This window comes from Eurosta solidaginis, chromosome 5 (assembly GCF_040869045.1).
Source record: "Eurosta solidaginis isolate ZX-2024a chromosome 5, ASM4086904v1, whole genome shotgun sequence".
Taxonomy (NCBI): Eukaryota; Metazoa; Arthropoda; class Insecta; order Diptera; family Tephritidae; genus Eurosta; species Eurosta solidaginis.
The window spans coordinates 173,707,573-173,731,187 of NC_090323.1; the positions used below are offsets into that span (position 1 = coordinate 173,707,573).

Below are 23,615 nucleotides of genomic sequence, written 5' to 3' on the forward strand. Positions count from 1 at the left end.
TGCAAAAGTAATTTTTGGCAATGACCTTAGACTGCCAGCTTATTTGAAGTTTGGAACAGATGCCGATGTGGAGAGAAATGTCAAGAAGTCCACTGGTGATTTGGAAGAAGAGCTGACAGAAATACACGATCTGATAAGGCAACGAAGAAAGATTATGAGTGGCAAGGTGAAAGCCAGATACGATAAAGCTATTAATTCGGAAGGTTTTCAGGAAGGAGATTTGGTGCTGTTATACAACCCACAACGAAAAAAAGGTTTGTCCCCGAAATTGCAGTGTAATTGGGAAGGCCCATACAAAGTTGTAAAACGGAATGACGAAGTACTGTACCAGGAACCAAAATGAAAGTGTTCCATTTGGAAAGGCTGACAGCGTTTAGAACGAGAGATTTGTCTGATCGGGACGATCAGACTTAGGTGGAGGGCAGTGTTACGAATATTAGCAACACTAAGGGGTACTGTCATCTCTAAGCCGATGCTAAGAGTGACTTGTATGCACATCCATAAATCAATCATTATGTATCTACATAAACGAATCAATCATTATGTCTACACATATGTACGTACACGCAGCGGAGAAGCAATGCACAAACACATGCAGATATCTTATCAGAGATATGCAATTATAAGTGTGGAAGTGTCGCTCACAAACACACGCGCATGAGCTGTGAGAGAAGCTATACAAATTGTCCATCTGTAGTTATAGCTGAGAAATTTATAGCAGATAACCAACTAGTAGATTCTAGAACAGAACCGCCTAGAAATGTCAACGAGTAAACCAAACAGTATAAAAGACAACAACAGTAGAGGCGCTAGAATCATTTTTAATTAAGCACGCTATCTTTTGAGCAATAGAAGTGTTATTTTGAAAGTAGTCCAATAAAGACCATTTTGCATTACTGAATAGTGGTGTTATTTATTCAACAGTTTAGTGATTCGAACCTTAGTAGAAGATTTGAAATAAGCGGAATTTCAGTAAATTCGTTTCAATGTTAATCGAGATACATTTAGACTTCCATATATCAAAATTTAAATTACATTCTTGGTATACGGCTCATAATTCCACCTTATAGGAGTCGTATATGAGTTGGTCCATTGCTGCATTACAGTCGAGTATAATGGTAAGTACTCCAGTATGACACAAGTGGACCACATGATCCAACGATTCTTGCTATCTCAAATTGTACTAAAGATTTTTGTATCTATGTAATTTAAATTAATAAATTCAGGTAACAGATAAAAAATGTTGATAATAGCTAAGCAAAGGCTCAATTGAAAAACTGAAAAGGACTGGTTGAGTGTAAATATAACTACAACAAGTAAGAGTGTCTAAGTTCGGGTGTAACCATACATTATACACTCAGCGTGAGTTTCAATTTTACAGTTGGTTTCAGATAAATTACTTTTCTAATCTTACTGAGGCATATTTTAAACACAAACTATTCCCAAAAAGTAAGGGATTGTAAGTTCGGATTTAACTAAAGTTGGATTTACTCTGCTGTTTTATTAATATATTTATTCACACAACTGCATTTTAAGGAAACAGCTTTCGACATGTTTCTATGTTATGAACTGTGGTAATATACAGGTTGATTGTAGTGGCATAAATGAGTCAAGATATATATTGACTTCCATACATCAAAATGCTCAGGATGAAAAATGGAATTGATTTAGCCATGTCCATCTGCCCGTCTGTGATCACGATAACTTGAGTAAATATTGCTATATCTTATTGAATTTTGGTACATGGGTTCCACGCCCACTTTTAATATATTTAACACAAAAAACCTGATTATTTAGTAAATAATACACCTAGAATATTGAAATTTGATCTTGGCCGTTTTTACTCTAAATATTTCTTGTTATAAGCCTAACATGTGTATCGAATTTCGTTACGTGGTATATATTTTTTTGGGGCTCTAGAAATGGTGAACAATGCTTCAATGAAATAGGGCCGTAGCACTGGCCATTTAAAAAAAATGTCTCGCAATATCCTCTTACAATAAAACAAATAACATTTATACAAAATTATTTTTCTTTAAGATATAGCTTTTTATACCTTTCATGAAAATGAAATGATATATTAATTCTGGCACGAATCTCAAAATTGCAAGTCCTTAAAGGAAAATAGATAGACCCACCATTAAGTATACCAAAATAATGAGGATGGAGAGCTGAGTTGATTTAGCCATGTCCGTCTGTCTGTTTGTATGCAAACTAGTCCCTCAATTTTTGAGATATCTTGATAAAATTTGGTGAGCGGGTGTATTTAGGTATCCCATTAGATATTTGTCGGAACCGGCCGGATCGGACCACTATAACATATATCCTCCATACAACCGATTTTTCAGAAAAAGAGGATTTTGGTCATATCTTCCTCAATTTTTTAGATTCACGCTTCAAACTTCACCATATGCTTTCGTACACTGTACATATTGTTGTTTGAAAAAATGGATGAAATCGGTCGTATATAAAGTATATATCCCCCACAACCGATTGTTCAGATAAGAAACTTTTCGTAAAAATAAACAAAAAATGTAAGGCGCGATAACCTCCGAAGAGATCTAAGGCCGAGCTTCTCTTCCAATTTGCGTCGTGCTCCTCTTGATTTTCCCTACAAATTGGCCGGACGGGACCTACATGTTTTATACCGACTCCGAACGGCATCTGCAAGGCAGATGAGTTTTCACTGAGAGCTTTTCAATGCAGAAATACACCCGGAGCGCTTGCCAAACACTGCCGAGGGGCGACCCCGCTTACCAAAATTTTCCTCTAATTGAAAAACCTTATTTCTAAAATTTTGATGTTGCTTTGCCCGGGGTGCGAACCCAGGGCATACGGTGTGGTAGGCGGAGCACGCAACCATCACACCACGGTGGCCGCCATTTTCGTAATTACTGCCCCATTTTAAGAGATAGAGGCTTCAAATTTCAACACAGCATAAATTGTTTTCTGAAAAAATCATAGAGATCCGTGGTATATATAGTATATACCTAATATTAACTGTCATTTTTGCCCCTTTTTTAAAGCTTGAAGCTTCAAATTTCATCGAATTTCATCACATACTTACGTTTACGTCATATATTTTTTAAATACATGATTCTTAATCATAGTTTTTACATGCAGACCACAAAAAACGTGAAACTTTGCATCCTCACAAAAAGTACCTACCTATTTTGTTATTTTATATTTATCTTAAAAATCGTTTAGATATGTACATCGGTTCACTTTATATTTCTTATCTTATAAAGCCGATTATTTGGAGATTTCGTATGGGATAAGATTATTGTCCAGCCCCATTCATTGAAGTCTTCGGCACAACCGAAGACAGTCCCGTCCATACTTGTTATTCTAGCCTACGGCCTTTTAAACATCTTTTATATAAAAGGGGGCGTGGTCCTTAACCGATCTCGTCCATTTTGACTAGAAATATTTCCTGCTATAAAGCAAGTATATATTATTTTTCTTCGAGTTATGGCTACCGAAACATAGAAAAAATGTTCATACTTCAAAAATTTTAATATTTAACTTTTTATTATAATATCATTTGGAAAGTAAAATACCATGGATTTTAAGCTCTTTTTCGCAAAGGTATAGTTTATTATATTTGTCTAAGATGAGTTCGTCTAAGACCCCTTTAAAAGTCTTGGGCTTTCCGTTTCACCTATTAATGTGGCTGAAAAGCTATCTTTCTAACCGGACCCAAAAAGTTCTGTTCAAGTGCAATCTGTCCGAATCGTTCGGAGTTTCCTTCGGCGTACCCCAGGGAAGTCATCTAGGCCCTTTGCTCTTTGCCCTTTTCATTAATGACTTGCCACAGACAATATAATATTCCCATAATATAATGTATGCGGATGATGTAAAACTTTGCTACACTTACTGTCCTACCGATTTGAGTTCCTTGGATATTCTTCAGGCCGACTTGGACTCGTTCCAGTGTTGGCGCGCAACAAATTTACCAGCTTTAAATTGCTCTAAATGTAAGCATATGACATTTCACCGAGTGAAGCCAGTATTGAAACCTTATGTAATAAATGGTACGCCTTTGGAGCGTATATCTATTGCAAATGATCTATGTGTCCTTTTTGATCCGAAATTGAATTTTAACATGCATATTTCATCTATTTCCAACAAAGCGTTGGTCTTACTTGGTACTGAGGTTCTTTACACATCGCTGGTTCGTTCAATACTCGAGTATTGCTCATGCGTTTGGTCCCCTGTTTCTCAAAAGCATATAAAGCGTTTTGAGTCAGTTCAAAAGCAATTTTTGATATTTGCATTGCGCGGCCTTAATTGGGACTCAAGTCTCCACCTTCCTCGATACAGAAGTAGACTTCTTCTTATTAACTTACCCACTCTGGAAAATCAGAGAATTTTACTGGGGGTATTGTTCATCCATAAGCTCATTATTGGAGAAATTGATTCTGCGGACCTTCTCAGCCGCTTGTTGTTTGCGGTTCCCCCTAGAGTATCCAGACAGTACGTTCCTTTCTATTTACCCCTTTGTCGACGAAACTTTGCTAAAAATAATCCTCTTCTTATCTGGTGCGCGCACTACAATGACTTGTATAGCTGCATCAGTCTTGAATGTACTTTTGCCACTATACGTAATGCAATACGTGCCTATCTAATTTAAGAGATACAAGCTAATTTAATTTAATTTGCCGGCATTTTATTTCTTCCATAAAAAACAGGAACTATCTCGTTTAAGGATGGAGGAACATTTATCGACATGTATCATTAAGAAGGAACAAGACAGTACTGTGTTGATTGGAATCTGGTGCATTCCAACAACGTAAAAAACATGCATTTTCGTGAGTCACTGACCGGAATCGTATGCATTCCGGCAGTATAATCTTATGGGTCAGGCATCGAGCTGATTGGAACACCACAACAACACAGGTCATGTTACTTTTTTATGCCTTGTGATGGCGTATCCTCATTACACTCTTAGCACTACCGGATTCCCATGACATGCTGATTGGAATCTTGTTGCATTCCAACAGGAAGATTGGAATCCACTGCATTCCAAAATCATGCTGAGCAGAATCTGATGCATTCCGTCAGTATAAGATTTCGGTATAAGATCTTATTTCTGCTCATATTTCTTATTATTATTATATTCTGAAATTAAAGTGTAATGTTCATTAATATATCTTTGTTTGTAATATAACATTGTTGAAGTCTCGATATATCTTAAATTTTATCTTTTGAGTTGTATATTTATATATCTTTGATATTATGCAGTCGACCATAGTTTGTCGTCGACTTTAAATAATAAATAAATAAATAAATGTGGGTGTGGTTCTTAACCGATCTCGTCCATTTTTTTAAAGATATTTCCAACTATAAGCAAAATATGTGCACCCAATCTTATTATGATCCGTTAATTTTTCTTCGAGTTATGGCTCCCAAAACATTGAAAATGGCTTAGTCATAACGGTTTTTGGTTTCTGATTTATATTTGTAAGTTGGATTTTATCACAAGTGGATGGTGCCAGGCCCATTTTCAAAAAATTTTTCAAATTCTTATCAAGAGTAATTTTTGTGTTTTCAAAAATGTTATATATATGAAAAGTGGGCGTGGTTATCATCCGTTTTCACTCATTTTAAATAGCGATGGGAGATGAGTGCCAAGGAACCGATATACCAAATTTCAATAAGATATATAAATATTTATTAAAGGTGTCGTGATCACAGACAGACGGACGTTCGGACGAACATGTCTAAATCAAAAAATCTTTTATGTATATATGGAAGTATATATTTATCTCGATTCGTTTATGCCTTTTTCGATAAACAGTTATGTTACCAAAGTTAATACTGCGGCGAGGAGTTGACAAGGCATATGCTTCAACTTCTATGCTAAATATTTTCGATGGAATGCACGCCCGACAATTGTAGCGTAAATGTTCTTTGATCAGTCCTCAAGAAGGAGGATGCGCGAATTCTTCTTCGAAACTTCATTCGACCACTACTAATATACATAGACCCCATAAAATAAACGGAAAGTGCGATACACCAATGAGGTGTTTTAGTCTAAGCTTCTCTTATTGGCTTACGATTTCTCGAACATGTTCGAGACGAGATTTCTCGCAAGTCTCGCCTTCTCGCGAGATTCTCGAATTAATCGTAAGACTCGCGAGATACTCGAATCTCGAATTACTCGTAAGGCTCGCGAGCTTCTCGACATTCAACTTAATCGATTCATTGGCTGTTTTATATATACTAGCTTACGATTTCTTCTGGAGCCCAAGCCAAAATTTCGGCAAAACCACAAGTAAAAACCCCGAAATGTATAGAATATTGCCAATGCAGCGACTGAATGAAAGTCGAGAAGATCGCGAGTATTACGAGTAGTTCCAGATTCGAGAATCTCGCGTGCCTTACGAGTAATTCGAGATACGAGAATCTTACGAGAAGCCGTGTTCTTGATGTCTCGTTAAAAATAAAATATTGCGAACAAAATTATATGTATGTATATAACAAACATGTTTTGAGTTAAATGTTATTGAAGCAATATAATCAACAAAAAAGTCACAAGTAAGAAAAACCAAGTGTATAAATACATACTGTGCATACAGCGATTAAGTAAGAATGTCGAGAAGCTCGCGAGATTTACGAGTACTTCGAGACACGAGAATCTCGTGAAAAGTCAAATTCTCGATTTCTCGGGTCTCGAAAATCTCGCTTGTGTTCGAGAAGAAATCGTAAGCTCTAATACTTAATGAATTGAAATTAACAATCTAATTTTTGAAGAAAACGAAGGTCATAATTGTGAGGATTACATGAACTCGTCTTGTAATTTCTATGTTTCATGGAATCAATATCTGAGATACACACAATGAGTCGGAAGCCTCAGGATTGATTTCTAATACATAAGTACTCAAAATAAATTATATCTTATTAGATTTGCTTTTGACAAATTTTTATTGCAAATATACTATAACTTTATTTTTTTCCAAAGTAAATTGTCCCCATTTAACAATTGGGTAACTTTTCCTGTTCCATATCCATTGATTTTGTCTGGTTGTCCATCAATTCATATATTACAAAATACTCATTAGTTGCAATCCGCCTGATCAGCGATTTTGAGTTCCACCAGGGATAGGCCTGCCTTTTTAATTACTTGCTCCGCTTCCTTTATAATATCTTTGTTTGGATTACGTTTACGAGTACGGATCCAAAGGTTTTCTAGTTAAAAAAAAATATATATTATAATCCGTATTCTTACATCAAGCGTGGTATCTACATCATAAGAAAACGCTCAAGAAAAATTTCGTATATATTTCTTGTGTGAAATATTTTTTCTTTATCTCTCTGTTATTTATGGAGCAAGACGCGATAGTCAGATTCATTTACAAGAAGAAAATGTGTTAAAATAAACCTATTCGAATTTATAAGGCACTTAGAGGCACTATAAGGCACGACGAGATATAAGGCCGAGCTTCTCTTCCAATTTGCGTCGTGCTCCTCTTGATTTTCCCTACAAATTGGCCGGACGGGACCTACATGATTTAATGCCGACTCCCAACGGCATCTGCAAGGCAGATGAGTTTTCACTGAGAGCATCTCATGGCAGAAATACACCCGGAGCGCTTGCCAAGCACTGCCGAGGGGCGTCCCCGCTTAGAAAAATTTTCTTCTAATTGAAAAACCTTATTTTTAAATTTTTGATGTTGCTTTCCCGCGGGTTTGAACACAGGGCATCCGGTGTGGTAGGCGGAGCACGCTGCCATCACACCACGGTGGCCGCCATAATTGGCCCCAGTTATATAGAGCTTATGCGAGAAAGCCCTCCGCCACGTTGTCTCACCAGTGGATATCGTTCATTACCAGCATAGCATGGCATTATTTCTTCGTACTCGATGGCAGTCGAATACATTTGCCCGTATTCTTCTCTTACAAATCACACACAATAATACTGTAGGAAAACTGAAGCAAGATAAGGTGGCCTCTGCTGATACATACTCAAATCAAACTGCTCTCAAAAAGCCCGTCCGATATGTTTCTAATAAAACTGATTAAAATAATAACTTACCAGCATGGGACAATGAATTATTGCTGCAATTATATATGACAGAAAAGTTTTCGTAATCTGCACCTAAAACAACATAATCAAAGTTTCTAACGGCACCTGCAAAACAGAGAAAAACATGTTAATAGAATTTTTAAGAATCAAATAAGCGTGCTATTGGGAAGTCGATATATACCAGTGATACCGAAAACCAGCAGCGCTTCGAACACAAACGCACATTTTTTTTATACCCAGCTGTACTTGTACACAGGGTATTATAACATTGATTGGATAACGGTTGGTTGTACAGGTATAATGGAATCGAGATAGATATGTCTTCAATATATCAAAATCATCACAATCAAAAAAAAATTTGATTGGGCCATGTCCGTCCGTCCGTCCGTCCGTCTGTCCGTTAACACGATAACTTGATATCTTCACCAAATTCGGTACACGAGCTTATCTTATACCTAGAATAGATTGGTATTGAAAATGAGCGAAATCGGATGATAAGCACGCCCACTTTTTATATAAATAACATTTTTGAAAACACAAAAACCCTGATTATTTAGTGAATAATACACCTATACAGAATGTTGAAGTTTGACGTGTGGACTGATATTGAGACTCTTGATACAATTTGAAAAGAAACAAATTAAAATGGGCGTGGCACCGCCCACTTGTGATAAAATCAATTTTACAAATATTATTAATCATAAATCAAAAGTCGTTAAACCTATCGTAACAAAATTCAGCAGAGTGGTTGATTTACTATATGGAATGCTTTGAAGAAAAATTAACGACATCGGTTAAGGACCGCGCCCACTTATATACAAAATATTCTTAAAAGAGTCGTGGACGAATAAAATAAGCTATATCTTTGCAAAAAAGAGCTCAAAATGAATGGTATTTCATTTCTAAAGTGGATCTATAAAAATAAATAGGAAAAACTTCAAATTTAAAAAAATGGACTTGTCACCGCCCTTTTTATGACTAAGCAATTTTCTATGTTTCGGGAGCCATAACTCGAAGAAAAATTGGTTCAGAATAGAGCCATTTGTATATGTACTATTGCACAGCCTTGTAACAACAGCATTTCAAGTGTACAGCTGGGTATGTAATGTTCGGCTTCACCCGAACTTAGACTTTCTTACTAGTTTTTAAACAGTTTGAGTGTACGAAACAATTGGTGAAACATTTCTAAGCATAAAGTTTACGCGCATGCCGTGGAACCATATAAGATGGATAAGATAAAAAGTACCAATCACCTGATTTCCGGCGGTCACTTGGTTCCGGTTCCGCCATGTTTACGAGTGAGATGTCTTTTGCTTAAGGCCGCGGCAGAAAGACATTTTTCATATATGTAAACTCTTTCCTGAAAATTTGTTACAATCTAAGTCCTCAATACATAATCCTTCCACAGACTTAACTCGACTGCGTCACATATGCTTGTCGCTCCTCGAACTCCAAAATATTTTGATGTCACTTCTGCCGGACTATGTATATGTAATATTTGTTCGAAATATGAGCCAAATCGGACAGCAGAGGTCGCCTTCTATTCACGTATGTATTATGTGTTCCAAATATGAGCCAAATCGGACTACAAAATCCGATTTTTTTGAATATCTCGATCGTTGCGCCACCTAGCGGCGTTTTTTCATAGGTCGTTTTCTATTCATGTATGTATGTATGTATTATGTCTTCCAAATATGAAAAATATCGGACCACAAATACGATTTTTATCAATATTTCGATCCATGCGCCACCTATCGGAGTTCTTTTTCTTATTATTGCATTGTCATGGAGTTCTGAATTATATTCCAAGTTTAAAGCTTGTAGCTTATCGGGAAGTTACTTAAATTTCAATTACAAAATACGTGCCAACCAGCTAGGTTGTCAAGTCAAGCTAAATAAAACCGTTTAATAAAAATACGACTAACATTCTAAAAAAATTTGAGGTGCAACGACATCTTTGCATTGCTGAGTACGAGATCATGTACAAAAAGCTCCAAAATGTTGTCATTGCAGTTAAATTAATTATTCGAAAATTTTTTAGGTATAAAAAGCTTTTCCCAAATGCACATTTGTTTAAAGTAATGGCTTAAACAGATACAATTCGTCACCTACTTGGTGGACAAGAAAGAAACTGACAACAGTGTTTTTCGTGTTTATTTAAATGATAAACGCCAGATGAGCAACGTATTAGACGTCGCATCCGTCATACTTTCCCAATTTTCTACTTTTGACAAACGTCAACCACGTGACATATGTTGCGCTCTATTTTTTGCAATTTTTCGTATGTGATTGTGAAAAATTGATATTTCAAATTAAGCAATGCTATAAGTCATCCTACTTTACTCCACATGGCCGGCGTCGTGACGGTAACGTTTTTTATCTTTTTAAGCCATAATTGTGTGGTCTACTCATTAAAAACATATGCCTTGTATTAGCCTTTTTACTTACTTCCAGTCCCATCATAGCGTATTTGAATAGAGGAACCAACAACTTTTGCAGTGCCACTCCTTATCTCTTTTTGGGAGCTTTAAAATATTAAAAGAATTCAGTATTAAGTACCTATAAACATAAGGGTGGTTCTTATAAATCAAATAAACGATTTACTTCAGCCTCAAATTGTTACGCCCAGGTCAGAAAACCTTATGAAATTCAAAGTTACAGTAACACATATATATTTTCGTCCCCATCGGCATTTCACTTTTCAAAATATTGAGTCCTCCTAGGGTAACCTCAATTTAAAATTCTGTAAAACACAAATAAACCGTTTCCACACGGTGCCGAAATTTATGTGTTATCGCCAACTATAACAATGTGCATGACGAAATATTGGCACACCTAAATAAAAACAACTCAAAAATCGCACTGTTCAGAAAACGCGAAAAACTGACTGCCTCTCCCACATGCGTCAATGCAATTTTTAATTTTTACGCAGCCTTTTTTTTTTTTTTTTTTGATTAGTGGATTGATTTAGGTACGTTTTCCCTCATTCTGAGAATATCAGCATTCACATTTTAGAGGATTGCCTTGAAGTAGAATCAACAATTTATTATTTTTTTGAATACTCGAATAAGTGAGGTTCTGTTCCACGCCCCTTAACCGTCTTCAATTAGGACCATAATTTATACTGCATATGGGGTATTCCATCCCATTTCGACCAATTTTGAACGCGACCCCTTTAGAATTGGCTGAAAGTTTTTCTTCTTTTTCTAGCTTACGAAAGACGTTTTTCAGAATTTTTTCAAATTTTTTCATCCAACTCAAAAAAAGTTATGAATTTAAAAAAAAAAACACCGTTTTTGTATTCAAAATGCTATAACTTTTTCAAAAATTGACCGTTTGGGATCTTTTTTTTTTTTTAATTTGTTTTTAAATGTACTTTTCGGAAAAAATACAAAAAAATTAAAAAAAAATTTTTTTTAATTTTTCAGTTTTTCGAGATTTTTCGAATTTCGCCATTTTCTTTTTTTTTTCTCATAAAAAACTTCAATCAATTCTGCAATCATCCCCACTAATCCCGGAGTGGGCCGATTTTTTTTTATATTTTTTTTTATTTAATTAAATTAAATTAAAAAAAAATTTTTAAAAAAAATCGGCCCACTCCGGGATTAGTGGGGATAATTGCAGAATTGTGGGCCGATTTTTTTTTTATATTTTTTTTAAATTTAATTTAATTAAATAAAAAAAAATATAAAAAAAATCGGCCCACTACGGGATTAGTGATTGCAGAATTGATTGAAGTTTTTTATGAGAAAAAAATGGCGAAATTCGAAAATCTCGAAAAAAACTTAAACAAAAAAATCCTAAACAGTAAATTTTTGAAAAAGTTATAGCATTATGAGAACAAAAACGGTGTTTTTTAAAAATTCATAACTTTTTTTGAGTTGGATGAAAAAATTTTAAAAAAATTCTGAAAAACGTCTTTCGTAAGCTAGAAAAAGAAGAAAAACTTTCAGTCAATTCTAAAGAGGTCGGGTTCAAAATTGGTCGAAATCGGATGGAATTCCTCATATATTTTATCATGCTTTTTGAGACAGTTTTGATATTGGCTTCAAAACAAAAGACCTCAGACATAATGCAAGCAAAGCCCCTAGAGGGACACATTCGGTTAAAAACCACGAGTAACAGTGATACTATTAAGGATTTTTTTGAATAGGGTTTTATATGCTATCTGAGCAATAGTGTCCTTTATCTCTTTTTTATTTTTTTCTCTTTTACTATACTGCGATTTCAATACGAATATTTCAACTAATTTTCTTCTAAGACATAGCTGAATCTGGGGTTTGTGTCTTAAGCGATGCCGCTTCATAGAGAACAGAGAGATAAAGTAAATGTTAAAATTATTTGGCTACTATGCGACTTTTTTCATGAGCGTTGTCTTATGATATGATCAGGATACCGCACTTAAGCATATGGACGCTCCACAATCAACATTTCATGTAGATGATTTCATGTAGATGCATTCAAAAAATGTATGGCAAGGCGAAATAAGTTTCAATTGCTAAATCGTAGATGCGTTTTATGCAATGCACGGTGAAATAAGTTTCAATTGCTAAGTCTAAAGCTCCTTTATATTGACTAACGCAACATGTTACTGTCATTCATAAGATTGCGTTGAACGCATCTATATGAAAGAAATTATTCTGACGCTGCCATTATTTTATTTGAGAATCAGTGAAGCCGTTTTGGCGATTTGTGGTAACAAAAATAATATACTTCTTTGTATAGAATCAGGATAGGCAAAAATGAACATAAGAAATCGCATCTCAAGGCCTCAGAGTTGTTTAGTAATGTTTAACCTAAAAATTTTTATTTTTTGGGAAAAATTATTTTTATCACCAAAAATGTTTAGACTGGCATATCTCCTGATAAAACAAAATACTTACGAGGCATTTATTTGTGTGAAAGTCACATAAAGCGTATTGGCGTTAGGACCAGCAGTAAATTCAACTTGTTGGCAGCGGGCACCCAAATCGTTAGCGAAGGGATATCCAGAATACACATACCATTTACCAAGGTACTGGAAATAATTGAAAACAAAATCAAAAAAATGTATGTTTCAAATTATTTAATTGACTTGTATAATATTGGCATAAACCTATTAAGGCAATTCACAATTAATTGCATATAAGGTGACCAAATTATACATTTGCATGCAAATGCTATAGATTCGTAACGACCTTAATAAATCACCATAGCAACCATCAAAAGAAAAATACCTTGCATGACACGACCTAAATGAGACAAATGTCAGAGAATGGAAGATGTTGTTGTTGTTGTAGCGATAAAGACACTCCCCAAAGCACCGTTACGGTACCAACCCGACCCTCTCGGGAACGATTTAATATTAAAACATTGAACCTTCATTGAGATCATTGGTTACCGAACCATTGCAATTCAAAAGCAATGTGTTCTTATCATTCCACTCCCAAAGTTTTTGGCAAGTGCATTTGCATGTATTTCGTTGTTGCATTGCATATGGTATGCACCTGATCGTGAACTGCCCTAACTTATTATTATTGCATTTAATACTCACCGCTTTTGTACTGAAGTTTTCCATAGGTTCTACTTTCGGACATTCGCCTTCTCTGGAAACTTGGCCTGCCACCAAATTTGACGAGGTCAAGAAAACTAGAAGTGATAGATAGGCGCTGCCAAAAAAAAACAAGAAATATAACAAATAATGAGTGACACTTTTAATAAAAAAAATTTTATGCAGCAAAAGATTTGATATTTAAACAACTATGTGGAGTCTCACATTTCTGAACAATTTTTTCTTGCAGAGTTCTTGAAACGTGACCGTTAGGGCTGTTTAAAGGTTAAAACAATACTACAATGGTGCATTTTTCATCGGGGTCATACTAAATCGTTTCCGAAATCGTGCCAATTTTGGGAACATACTGAATCAATATCCGGCATAGAGTAGTCCTGCGCTAAACAGTCAAAATTTACAAAAAAAAAAAATGTTGTACATTACTTGAGAGGGGATCGAAATGGAACTTGATTTACTCTACCAGCCCATGCCAGAATGTACAGAAATCTATAACGGGGACGCGAAAATTTGCCAAAATATAGAAAAAATGCATCAAATTTTTGGTTCAAACAGCCGCAAATCGAAAACAAATCACTTGATTGAAATATTTCATTCTTACTATGCACCTTTGAAATATCTACTTTCGTTCTGCTTAAAAAAAAAGGTTGATTTCTTTCGAGAATAGGCAAAATTGTTTAAACAGGTACGAAATGGGTGAAATTAAACTTGATTTGCTTTGTGTAATTTTTAATAAGACTGTGAATGCCAGTGATTGCGACGCAAAGTGCCATGTCTTCATATATAACATTGCCCTAAATATAGAAATCACATAAATCTTTAATTCGAAACTGACACAAAGAACAGAATATGTAATAATAAAAGTTTAAAGAACTCCCACGAAAATTTTTAATCAGAACTTCTATTACCTTATGGAGCTTGTAGCCATATTAGTATAAAAGCTGTTTTATGGAAAGACTGTTAAGTTTGAAAGAAAAATCGCTTTTTGCGTGCTTCACACTTGCTTTGATATTTTTATAAAAAATATGTGTCATAAAAGTACATATTCATAAACGTCTTAGAAGCTCTAACTAAAAATTTGAAGTTTGCATGGCAGTTTTCAAACTTTGATTGAACCTTCCAGTCTAAAAAAGTATCCATTTGGGTTTTTTGCATCTTTTTATACACTCACAAATGCATCCAAATGGCAACCCTGCTAGTAAGCTAGCAAAATATTGCCGCTGCACTAAATAAATAAATAAATACATAAATAAATGTAAGGCGCGATAACCTGCGAAGAGATTTTTGACCGAGCTTCTCTTCGTCGTGCTCCTTTTAGTTTTCTCTACAAATTGGCGGGATGGGACCTTCTTGTTAAATGTTGATTCCGAAAATCATCTGCAAGGCAGATGAGTTTTCACTAAGAAGCTTTTCATGGCAGAAATACACTCGGAGTGCTTTCCGAGTGGCGACCCGGCTTTGAAAAATTTCCATCTAATTGAAAAAAACTTGTTTCTAAAATTTTGATGTTGCTTTGCCCGAGCGTGAACCCAGGATCTTCGGTGTGGTAAGCGGAGCACGCTACCATCACACTACGGCTGTACTAAATTGGTACATGATTAAGCAGCGCGACATTTATTTTTGAAAAGGTGTTTTATCAGAATTAATATTTACAAGATGTGAAACTAAACTGGACCAGACATCTATCTGAATCTATCTGACTCGTTGAGATGAGGACTGCCAAGGTATAAGTACATTTAGGTTAGGTTGAAGGGGCGGTCTTACCTGAACATATATGACATATATTTTAATTTTCTCCGTAAGGGAATTTTAAAAAACTTCATAATGATAATCTTTCAAAAAATTTAAGCTATGACCAGGGCCGTAGAGAGAAAATCCGGGCCCGGGACTAAACAATTTACGGGCCCCCTATAAAAAATCCACTAATACATTTGATTAATTTGAATTAATTATGTCTCATTCATGAATCATTATTAATGGATTACATCAAAAAAAATTTGCTACATCAAGTAAATGATTTTTGGACTAAGAGTTGAAAATAAAATTAACACAGAATATTTACTAAGTATTTATACTATTTTATTGTAACGTAGAAATAAAATTCTCTTAACAGCCACATATTGTTTCAAGTAATCTTTTCTAGTTATTTGGTAACATTTTAATACATTTCTGATAAATTTAATGATGATTATAAATTTTAATTATTCAATATAGAAGGTTCGGATATGAACAAGTGGCTCTTGCTTTTTCGCTGCAAAATTGTTTATAATAACATCAAGATTTAACTGGCCTGCCAAAACGGATTCAAAACGAAGCTTAGCAAGTCTTGAAACTCGCTCTGGAGATGAACACGATCGCTGAAAGTTTTTGATCCTTGAAAGGACGCTGAAGGAACGTTCTGCACTAGCTACAGGGACAGGTATAGTGCAAAAGATACGTAAAGCAACACAAATGTTGGGGAAAATTTTATACAGATTTTCAACATAGACGGCATTTAGCAGTTCCAATGGTGACCGACCTTTATCACAATTTGCTTCGTAGATGTGTTTCAAGTGAATTATTTCGCATTCTAAGCTTTGAGAAATATCCGACTTGTATTTTGCGATAAATTTTGCTGCGCTCGCCCGAACCGTAGTTTCATCCATGTCTACAAATTGCCACAAAAAGGAAAACGTCTCCCTCATTTCTCATAGCTGCAAATAGTTCAGTAATGCCAGTGATTACCGAATCAACGATGACCAGGAATGTATTGTTTTTAAAATGAGAATCTGAATCATCCGTAATCATCTCATTTAAATTATCTTCAGAACGCCTCTTGGGCTTTCTCTTTCGAATGTCCGGAAACTTTGGCGAGATGTTCAATTGAATAGCAACTGTTTTGCATTCGTTTAAAGTTGTTTCCCATTAGTTCCTGATCAACTAATCACTGATAAACAAATCAGCTAATAAGGCATCTACTTCGATGTCGCATCTCAACATCTATGGTGGCGTCTCTAGTTTGGAAGACCACGTTTCTTTCATTAATGGTAGCCAGCATTTTGAACCAAATTGAGGACAGCAAGATACATTGGAAATTGTTAATGTACTTGAAAATGCCGATAACATCTCCGTATGTTTGCGCAGTCAAATTTGGCTTTTGTCTGAAAGACTATGAAGAGAGCTCGGTACATTTTTTATAAGGATGTCCCATCGTTGTGGACTGCTGCTGAAAATATTAAAACAGTTTTATACAACTCCGAAGAAAGTAATTGCAGCCGTACAACATTCTGCAGCATCAAGACCACATAAATTCAAACTGTGGGTTGCACAAGGCGAGTAATCAGCATTCGAGTTTTTGTCGAGAATGTGACGTAGTGCTCTGTTGTAAGCTCCTTTCATATTGGCGCCGTTATCGTACCCGTGTGCACGACAAATTAAATCAGTGATTTCGTGGTTGCAATTCACGAAAGCCAAAAACCGTTCTTGAATTGTAAAATAGCATCAACGATAATAGCAAAATACTTGGCTTTCTTGCCTTGAACTAATATAGTTTCCCTCACGTGTTTTGCACAAATTTCTATAAACTAGTTCTGAATGTCTGGGGAAAGATAGTGAACTTATAAACGTGTGTGCTGCTGTTGTGAAATCCTGGTATTGTTGAAAGACTTTTTCAAGATGAACCTTCATCAGTGTCACCACGAAAACTTTACGATTTCCGAATATCAATATTCGTTGCTTTTGAAATTTGGCTTAAAATTTCCACATGGAACAACTTAAGACTCTCCAGAATTAAAAAAAATTTCTTAGTACCTCTAAATCGCGGGCCTCCTGAGAAACCCCGGTCACGGGTGGAATCCCCCAACCTCCCCCCCCTCTCGGCGGACCTGGCTATGATACAGAATAGCGATAAAAAACATTCAGTGTTATATTAAAACAACTACAGGTACTTAAGTATTATCAAAACACAAACGAAAATCCGTGCAATTTACTATATATTGGCATATCGTGCGACTTTTAAGTTGCAGTTAAGAAAATTGGTTTCACGATGGCATAAAAAAGTTCACGATGTGCTTTGTCGCTTTCATTTTTATACAAAAGTAAGAGGAGAAAGAGGTTTTGCAAATTGCAAAAACAACAGCTTGAATTATAAGTACTATTTTAAAAGTATTTTGTTGTTGGCATACACAATCTCGCCAAACAAAAAACCAAAAACTGCTTGAAGTTGCTTTTTTAAAGCTTTGCAGTTCCAAAAAAAAATAAAAAAATTTCTGAAAAATTACGCCCAGTATTCATTTTTCTTACTTATTAAAAACTTTGATTTGATCAGTCACGCAAATTTCTTATTCGATACGACATTTCCGAAGAAATAATCGCCGAAGATATCGACGTTGTTCCGAATTCTTATCAGCTTTCGGGAAGAACTGTTCCCCCAAAGCGAAATAAAATTTAGATACACAAGCGGCATAACATTTGGAAATTATTTCGATAGGAATAAATGTTACTAAAACGATAAGTCTCGAGAAAGAAAGAACTGCAGAAAGAATATATGAAGTCATTTAAGTGTCAAAGAGAGATACCTTCGCCAATGTCTTGTCAAAGCTTCCTCTTAAGCGCCTCTGCGAAGCCAAGTAAACCAAAAACGCAAATGACTTCGTGTCCCATAAATGGAAGTGTAAAAGTATGTTCCTGCGAATGCATAGACTAGAGGCAAATTTTGGGTTTTGCTTAACATTTCAAATATTTGCAAAAAATCTGTATCATTCACCAAATAAATGATTGAAATAAAGGGAAATTCAAAACGTTACAGTTAACTATCGCCCAAATATCTGCTAGGAGGCCAAAATTCTAGTAAAATATTTTTGAAATGGGTTGATATCGCCTTAGTAACTGCAAAACGTATCGATTTAGTTACTTTTTGGTGATAGACGATAAAATGATCTAATAATTCCTGGCAGGGAAACTTTGAAAAGGCATACATAGGTTAGGTGAGGTTTAAGTGGCTTCAACCGGAATCGGAGCAGCACACCTAGGCCTTTATAGGCCCATTGTGAAACAACACGTATTTGTTCCTAAACTCTCCTAATCACACCACTTCGTTGAGTTTGTGAAGCTAACTAAGCGTCGTGTATTGACCTCAGCTATGTCAGTCAGATCTACGAAAAACATCTTGCCCATAAAATGTTGCCTTCTTGTACCGAGCGCTGGACATTTGCAGAGTAGATACCTAACAGTTTCAGGCTCTTCTTTGCTGCCGCAGCTTCTACAATAGTTATTAAATGGAGTGCCAATCCTTTACGCATGCTCTCCAATGCAACGTGACCAGTGAAAAAACCTACAACTAAGGAAAAATCCCACTTACGAAGGGTTAGAAGCTCTTGCGATCTCTTCTCATTCCATTCCGGCCGGCCATGTGAGTTTTGCCGTGTGGCATCTGTCATGATGCTTCATACTTACATACATACATATATATGTTTTCCAACCGACTGCAGAAATAAAATACCGATTTGATAATGTGGCCGAATCGATCCGCTTGATATTCTGTTTGAGTGTGAACGCATTGAATGTAGCCAGTAGCCTAACAGTAGGTACTGCAAATTATAAATCAGGTTCATCGGGCTCAATTAGATTACGTTAGGTCGAACTGGGTGGTCCGCGAGAACATCTATTGACTTAATGAGTCCCAAGTGTTACCATAGGGTTTGTTTAAGGAAAATTGAAAAACCTATTCAAAAACAAAAGCTTTCTTAAAAGATAACTCTGCCTTTTTGGTAAAGCTTTCTAGGACGTATGCCACTAGCTGCTCCTAGATATATCTAGGATCTATGCCATTCCTAGATATAATTTAAATACAGGAGAAATTCAAAAGCAGGATGTATATGTTTATCTAAATTCATACCAAAAACACCTGTCGTTTACTTATATATCGATTTGACTCTTAAAATATCTTTTAATTTACAACACAATTTTTCAATAAATCTAAAAGGATAACATTAATTTAGTTACTTACATAGTAAACTGTGGCTTCAGCATTTCGTATAGTATTATCTTGAAAATCACAAAGATCAAATATCACTTACGTCTTCGACACTAAAAATGACAATGTGATATTAAAATTTTTCACACCTTTTATACTTGACTCTCTGCCGATTTTTGCAACGAAACTTCTTCACACATACAAAACACATTATATATATTCAAATAAATAAACAAAAACAGTTAGTAATCTAAGTTCGGCTAACATTGTACATACCCTACACAAAATATGGGAGACAATCACGCAAAGCGTCCGTTTTCACCATCTTCAATTAGTCACTTGTGTAAACAAATGTCACCCGTTTGGCCAGTTTTCATGTATTCACGCTGTGGTCACCCTATGTTGGGAAAACATTAATGTCAAATGACGATATCTGATAGCCTGCTATCCTCCAGATAAAATCAAACTTAACTGGAGATGGTAAAAACGGCTATCTCCGAACTGGTGTAAATCAGATACACAGCGGGACAGTTGGTAGCTATATTTTCAACAAAGCTGAAGTCTGAGCGACATCTACATTTGCGGGTAAAAAAAACGCTTTTCATCACTTAGATAATGTTAAACAGAGTCACCTAGCTGCAAATATTGAAAACTCGCGGCAGAGTAAATAACTGGCTACAAAACGGGTTGTTCTGAATAGTGGAGACACGTACCTCTTCTAGTCATAGTGTATAACCTAGAGCTGAATTGGTTGCGCTGAATAGTGGACACACACCCTTTTCGGTCATGCAAGTGGAGAATAGTGTAGAGAGAAAAGGGAGAGACACATTTCCAGTTGCGACTGAGTATAATGCATACTGAAATTTAGCAGTACTAATTTTGTGCGCAACAATTTCATAAGTATCGATAAAGTTACACACTAAGCAATCCATAGAAAGTTTAAGTGTATATAAAAAAAACACAGCTAATAAAAGTTTGTGACTATTTCAGAACCACTGATTTCGCCTTTTGAACGCTTCCTTAACTAATTCAATCGTAAGTGGTTTTGAAAAAGTCACAGCCTTTAATTAATTTATTTAAATATATATGATGTATATTGGAACGAAAATCGACACTGACGATGGCACAACGCCGAAACCGGTTTGTCTCAAAACCAAATTTGACAAGGGATGACGGAAAATCGTTCCAATATACATCATTTATCCACCCTGTCGGAAAATCAACCAAACAAGATAAGTTAAATATATATGACTCGAACCTAAGCGCTATTGGTACAAGTGTGACTATTAAATGTCTCGCTCTTCGTCCGATTAGCTACCGTTCAGTACCGTTAATTCTTTCTGCTGGGTATTCATAATAGAAATCATGTCCCTAGCTATCTGACTCTTGGAATTACTTAAACTAAATTAAAGTTTTACGATGCAATAACACAAAATGCTACTTTGGTTTCCTGAAAGTGCTTTGAAAAGCTTCAAAACTAAATTATTAACCTTTAAGAAACACGTATTATTTAATTTATCTCACGACTCATTCGTACACTTTTTTTGTATATCGAAAATGAGCCAAGCTAGCGGAACATAAAAAAGTCGCAATTTTTTTACGTGTTTGCCTATTTAAATAGATTTGAAATTATGCAACTATATTATCATAACCATTGGCTACCGGGCGAGAGTAGCACAAAATCCTGGAGATAGAATATTTAGTTCTAAAAAAGTTAAAAAATCAAATTTCATCTGTTTTATTTATAACAAGTAAGGAAGTCTAAGTTCGGATGCAACCGAACATTACATACTCAGTTGAGAGATATGGAGACAAAATAAGGGAAATCACCATGTAGGAAAATGGACCTAGGGTAACCCTGGAATGTGGTTGTATGACATGTGTATCAAATGGAAGGTATTAAAGAGTATTTTAAGAGAGAGTAGGCCATAGTTCTATTGATGGACGCCATTTAGGGATATCGCCATAAAGGTGGACCAGGGCTGACTCTAGAATTTGTTTGTACGATATGGGTATCAAACGAAAGGTGTTACTGAGCATTTTAAGAGGGAGTGGGCCTTAGGTCTATCGGTGGACGCCTTTTCGAGATATCGCCATTAAGGTGGACTAGGGGTGACTCTAGAATGTGTTTGTACGATATGGGTATCAAATGAAAGGTGGTAATGAGTATTTTAAAAGGGAATGGGCTTTAGTTCTATAGGTGAACGCCTTTTCGAGAAATCGCCATAAAGGTGGACCAGGGGTGACTCTAAAATATGTTTGTACGATATGGGTATCGAATGAAAGCTGTTAATGAGTATTTTGAAAAGGAGTGATCCTTAGTTCCATAGGTCGACGCCGTTTCGAGATATCGCCATATCAAACTAAAGGTGTTACTGAGCATTTTAAGAGGGAGTGGGCATGACGTCTATAGGTGGACGCCTTTTCGAGATATCGTCATTAGGGTGGGCAGGGGTGACTCTAGAATGTGTTTGTACGATATGGGTATCAAACGAAAGGTGTTACTGAGCATTTTAAGAGGGAGTGGGCATTAGGTCTATAGGTGGACGCCTTTTCGAGAAATCGCCATTAGGGTGGGCCAGGGGTGACTCTAGAATGTTTGTACGATATGGGTATCAAACGAAAGGTGTTACTGAGCATTTTAAGAGGGAGTGGGCATTAGGTCTATAGGTGGACGCCTTTTCGAGATACCGCCATTAGGGTGGGCCAGGGGTGACTCTAGAATGTTTGTACGATATGGGTATCAAACGAAAGGTGTTACTGAGCATTTTAATAGGGAGTGGGCATTAGGTCTATAGGTGGACGCCTTTTCGAGATATCGCTATTAGGGTGGGCCAGGGGTGACTCTAGAATGTTTGTACGATATGGGTATCAAACGAAAGGTGTTACTGAGCATTTTAATAGGGGGTGGGCATTAGGTCTATAGGTGGACGCCTTTTCGAGATATCGCCATTAGGGTGGGCCAGGGGTGACTCTAGAATGTGTTTGTACGATATGGATATCAAATTAAAGGTATTAATGAGGGTTTTAAAAGCGAGTGGCATTTAGATGTATATGTGAAGGCGTTCTCGGGATATCGACCAAAATGTGGACCAGGTGATCCAGAAAATCATCTGTCGGGTACTGCTAATTTATTTATATATGGAATACCACTAACAGTATTCCTGCCAAGATTCCAAGGGCTGTTGATTTCGCCTTGTAGAACTTTTTCATTTTCTTCTACTTAATATGGTAGGTGTCACACCCATTTTACAAAGTTTTTTCCAAAGTTATATTTTGCGTCAATAAACCAATCCAGTTACAATATTTCATCCCTTTTTTCGTATTTGGTATAGAATTATGGCATTTTTTTATTTTTCGTAATTTTCGATATCGATAAAGTGGGCGTGGTTATGGTCGGATTTCGGCCATTTTTTATATCGAGATAAAGTGAGTTCAGATAAGTACGTGTGCTAAGTTTAGTAAAGATATATCGATTTTTGCTCAAGTTATTGTGTTAACGGCCGAGCGGAAGGACAGACGGTGGACTGTGTATAAAAACTGGGCGTGGCTTCAACCGATTTCGCCCTTTTTCACAGAAAACAGTTACCGTCCTAGGAGCCAAGCCTCTACCAAATTTCACAAGGATTGGTTAATTTTTGTTCGACTTATGGCATTAAAAGCATCCTAGACAAATTAGATGAAAAAGGGCGGAGCCACGCCCATTTTGAAATTTTCTTTTATTTTTGGAATTTGTTGCACCACATCATTACTGGAGTTGAATGTTGGCATAATTTACTTATATGCTGTAAAGATATTAACTCTTCTTTTAAAATTTGAATTTAAAAAATTTTTTTTTTAAAAAGTGGGCGTAGTCGGTCTCCGATTTTGCTAATTTTTATTAAGCAGACATAAAGTAATAAGGGTAATGTTCCTGCCAAATTTCATCATGATATCTTTAACGACTGCCAAATTACAGCTTGCAAAACTTCTAAATTACCTTCATTTAAAAGTGGGCGGTGCCACGCCCAATGGCCAAAATTTTACTAGTTTTCTATTCTGCGTCATAAGCTCAACTCATCTACCAAGTTTCATCGCTTAATGCG

The 23,615-nt window shown here is 35.9% G+C and overlaps 1 protein-coding gene across 1 annotated transcript; it reads right to left on the bottom strand.

Moving 5' to 3' along the window:
* Positions 1 to 6,923: 6,923 nt before the first annotated feature.
* On the bottom strand, positions 6,924 to 19,698 carry LOC137233851 (apolipoprotein D-like). Its single transcript, XM_067757328.1, has 6 exons — positions 19,564 to 19,698; positions 13,563 to 13,677; positions 12,913 to 13,046; positions 10,478 to 10,554; positions 8,039 to 8,134; positions 6,924 to 7,191 (listed from the first exon to the last, which is right to left on the bottom strand). Exons 1-6 carry the CDS (start codon positions 19,584 to 19,586, stop codon positions 7,061 to 7,063), a joined length of 576 nt encoding a protein of 191 aa, XP_067613429.1. The 5' UTR covers positions 19,587 to 19,698; the 3' UTR covers positions 6,924 to 7,060.
* Positions 19,699 to 23,615: the final 3,917 nt, after the last annotated feature.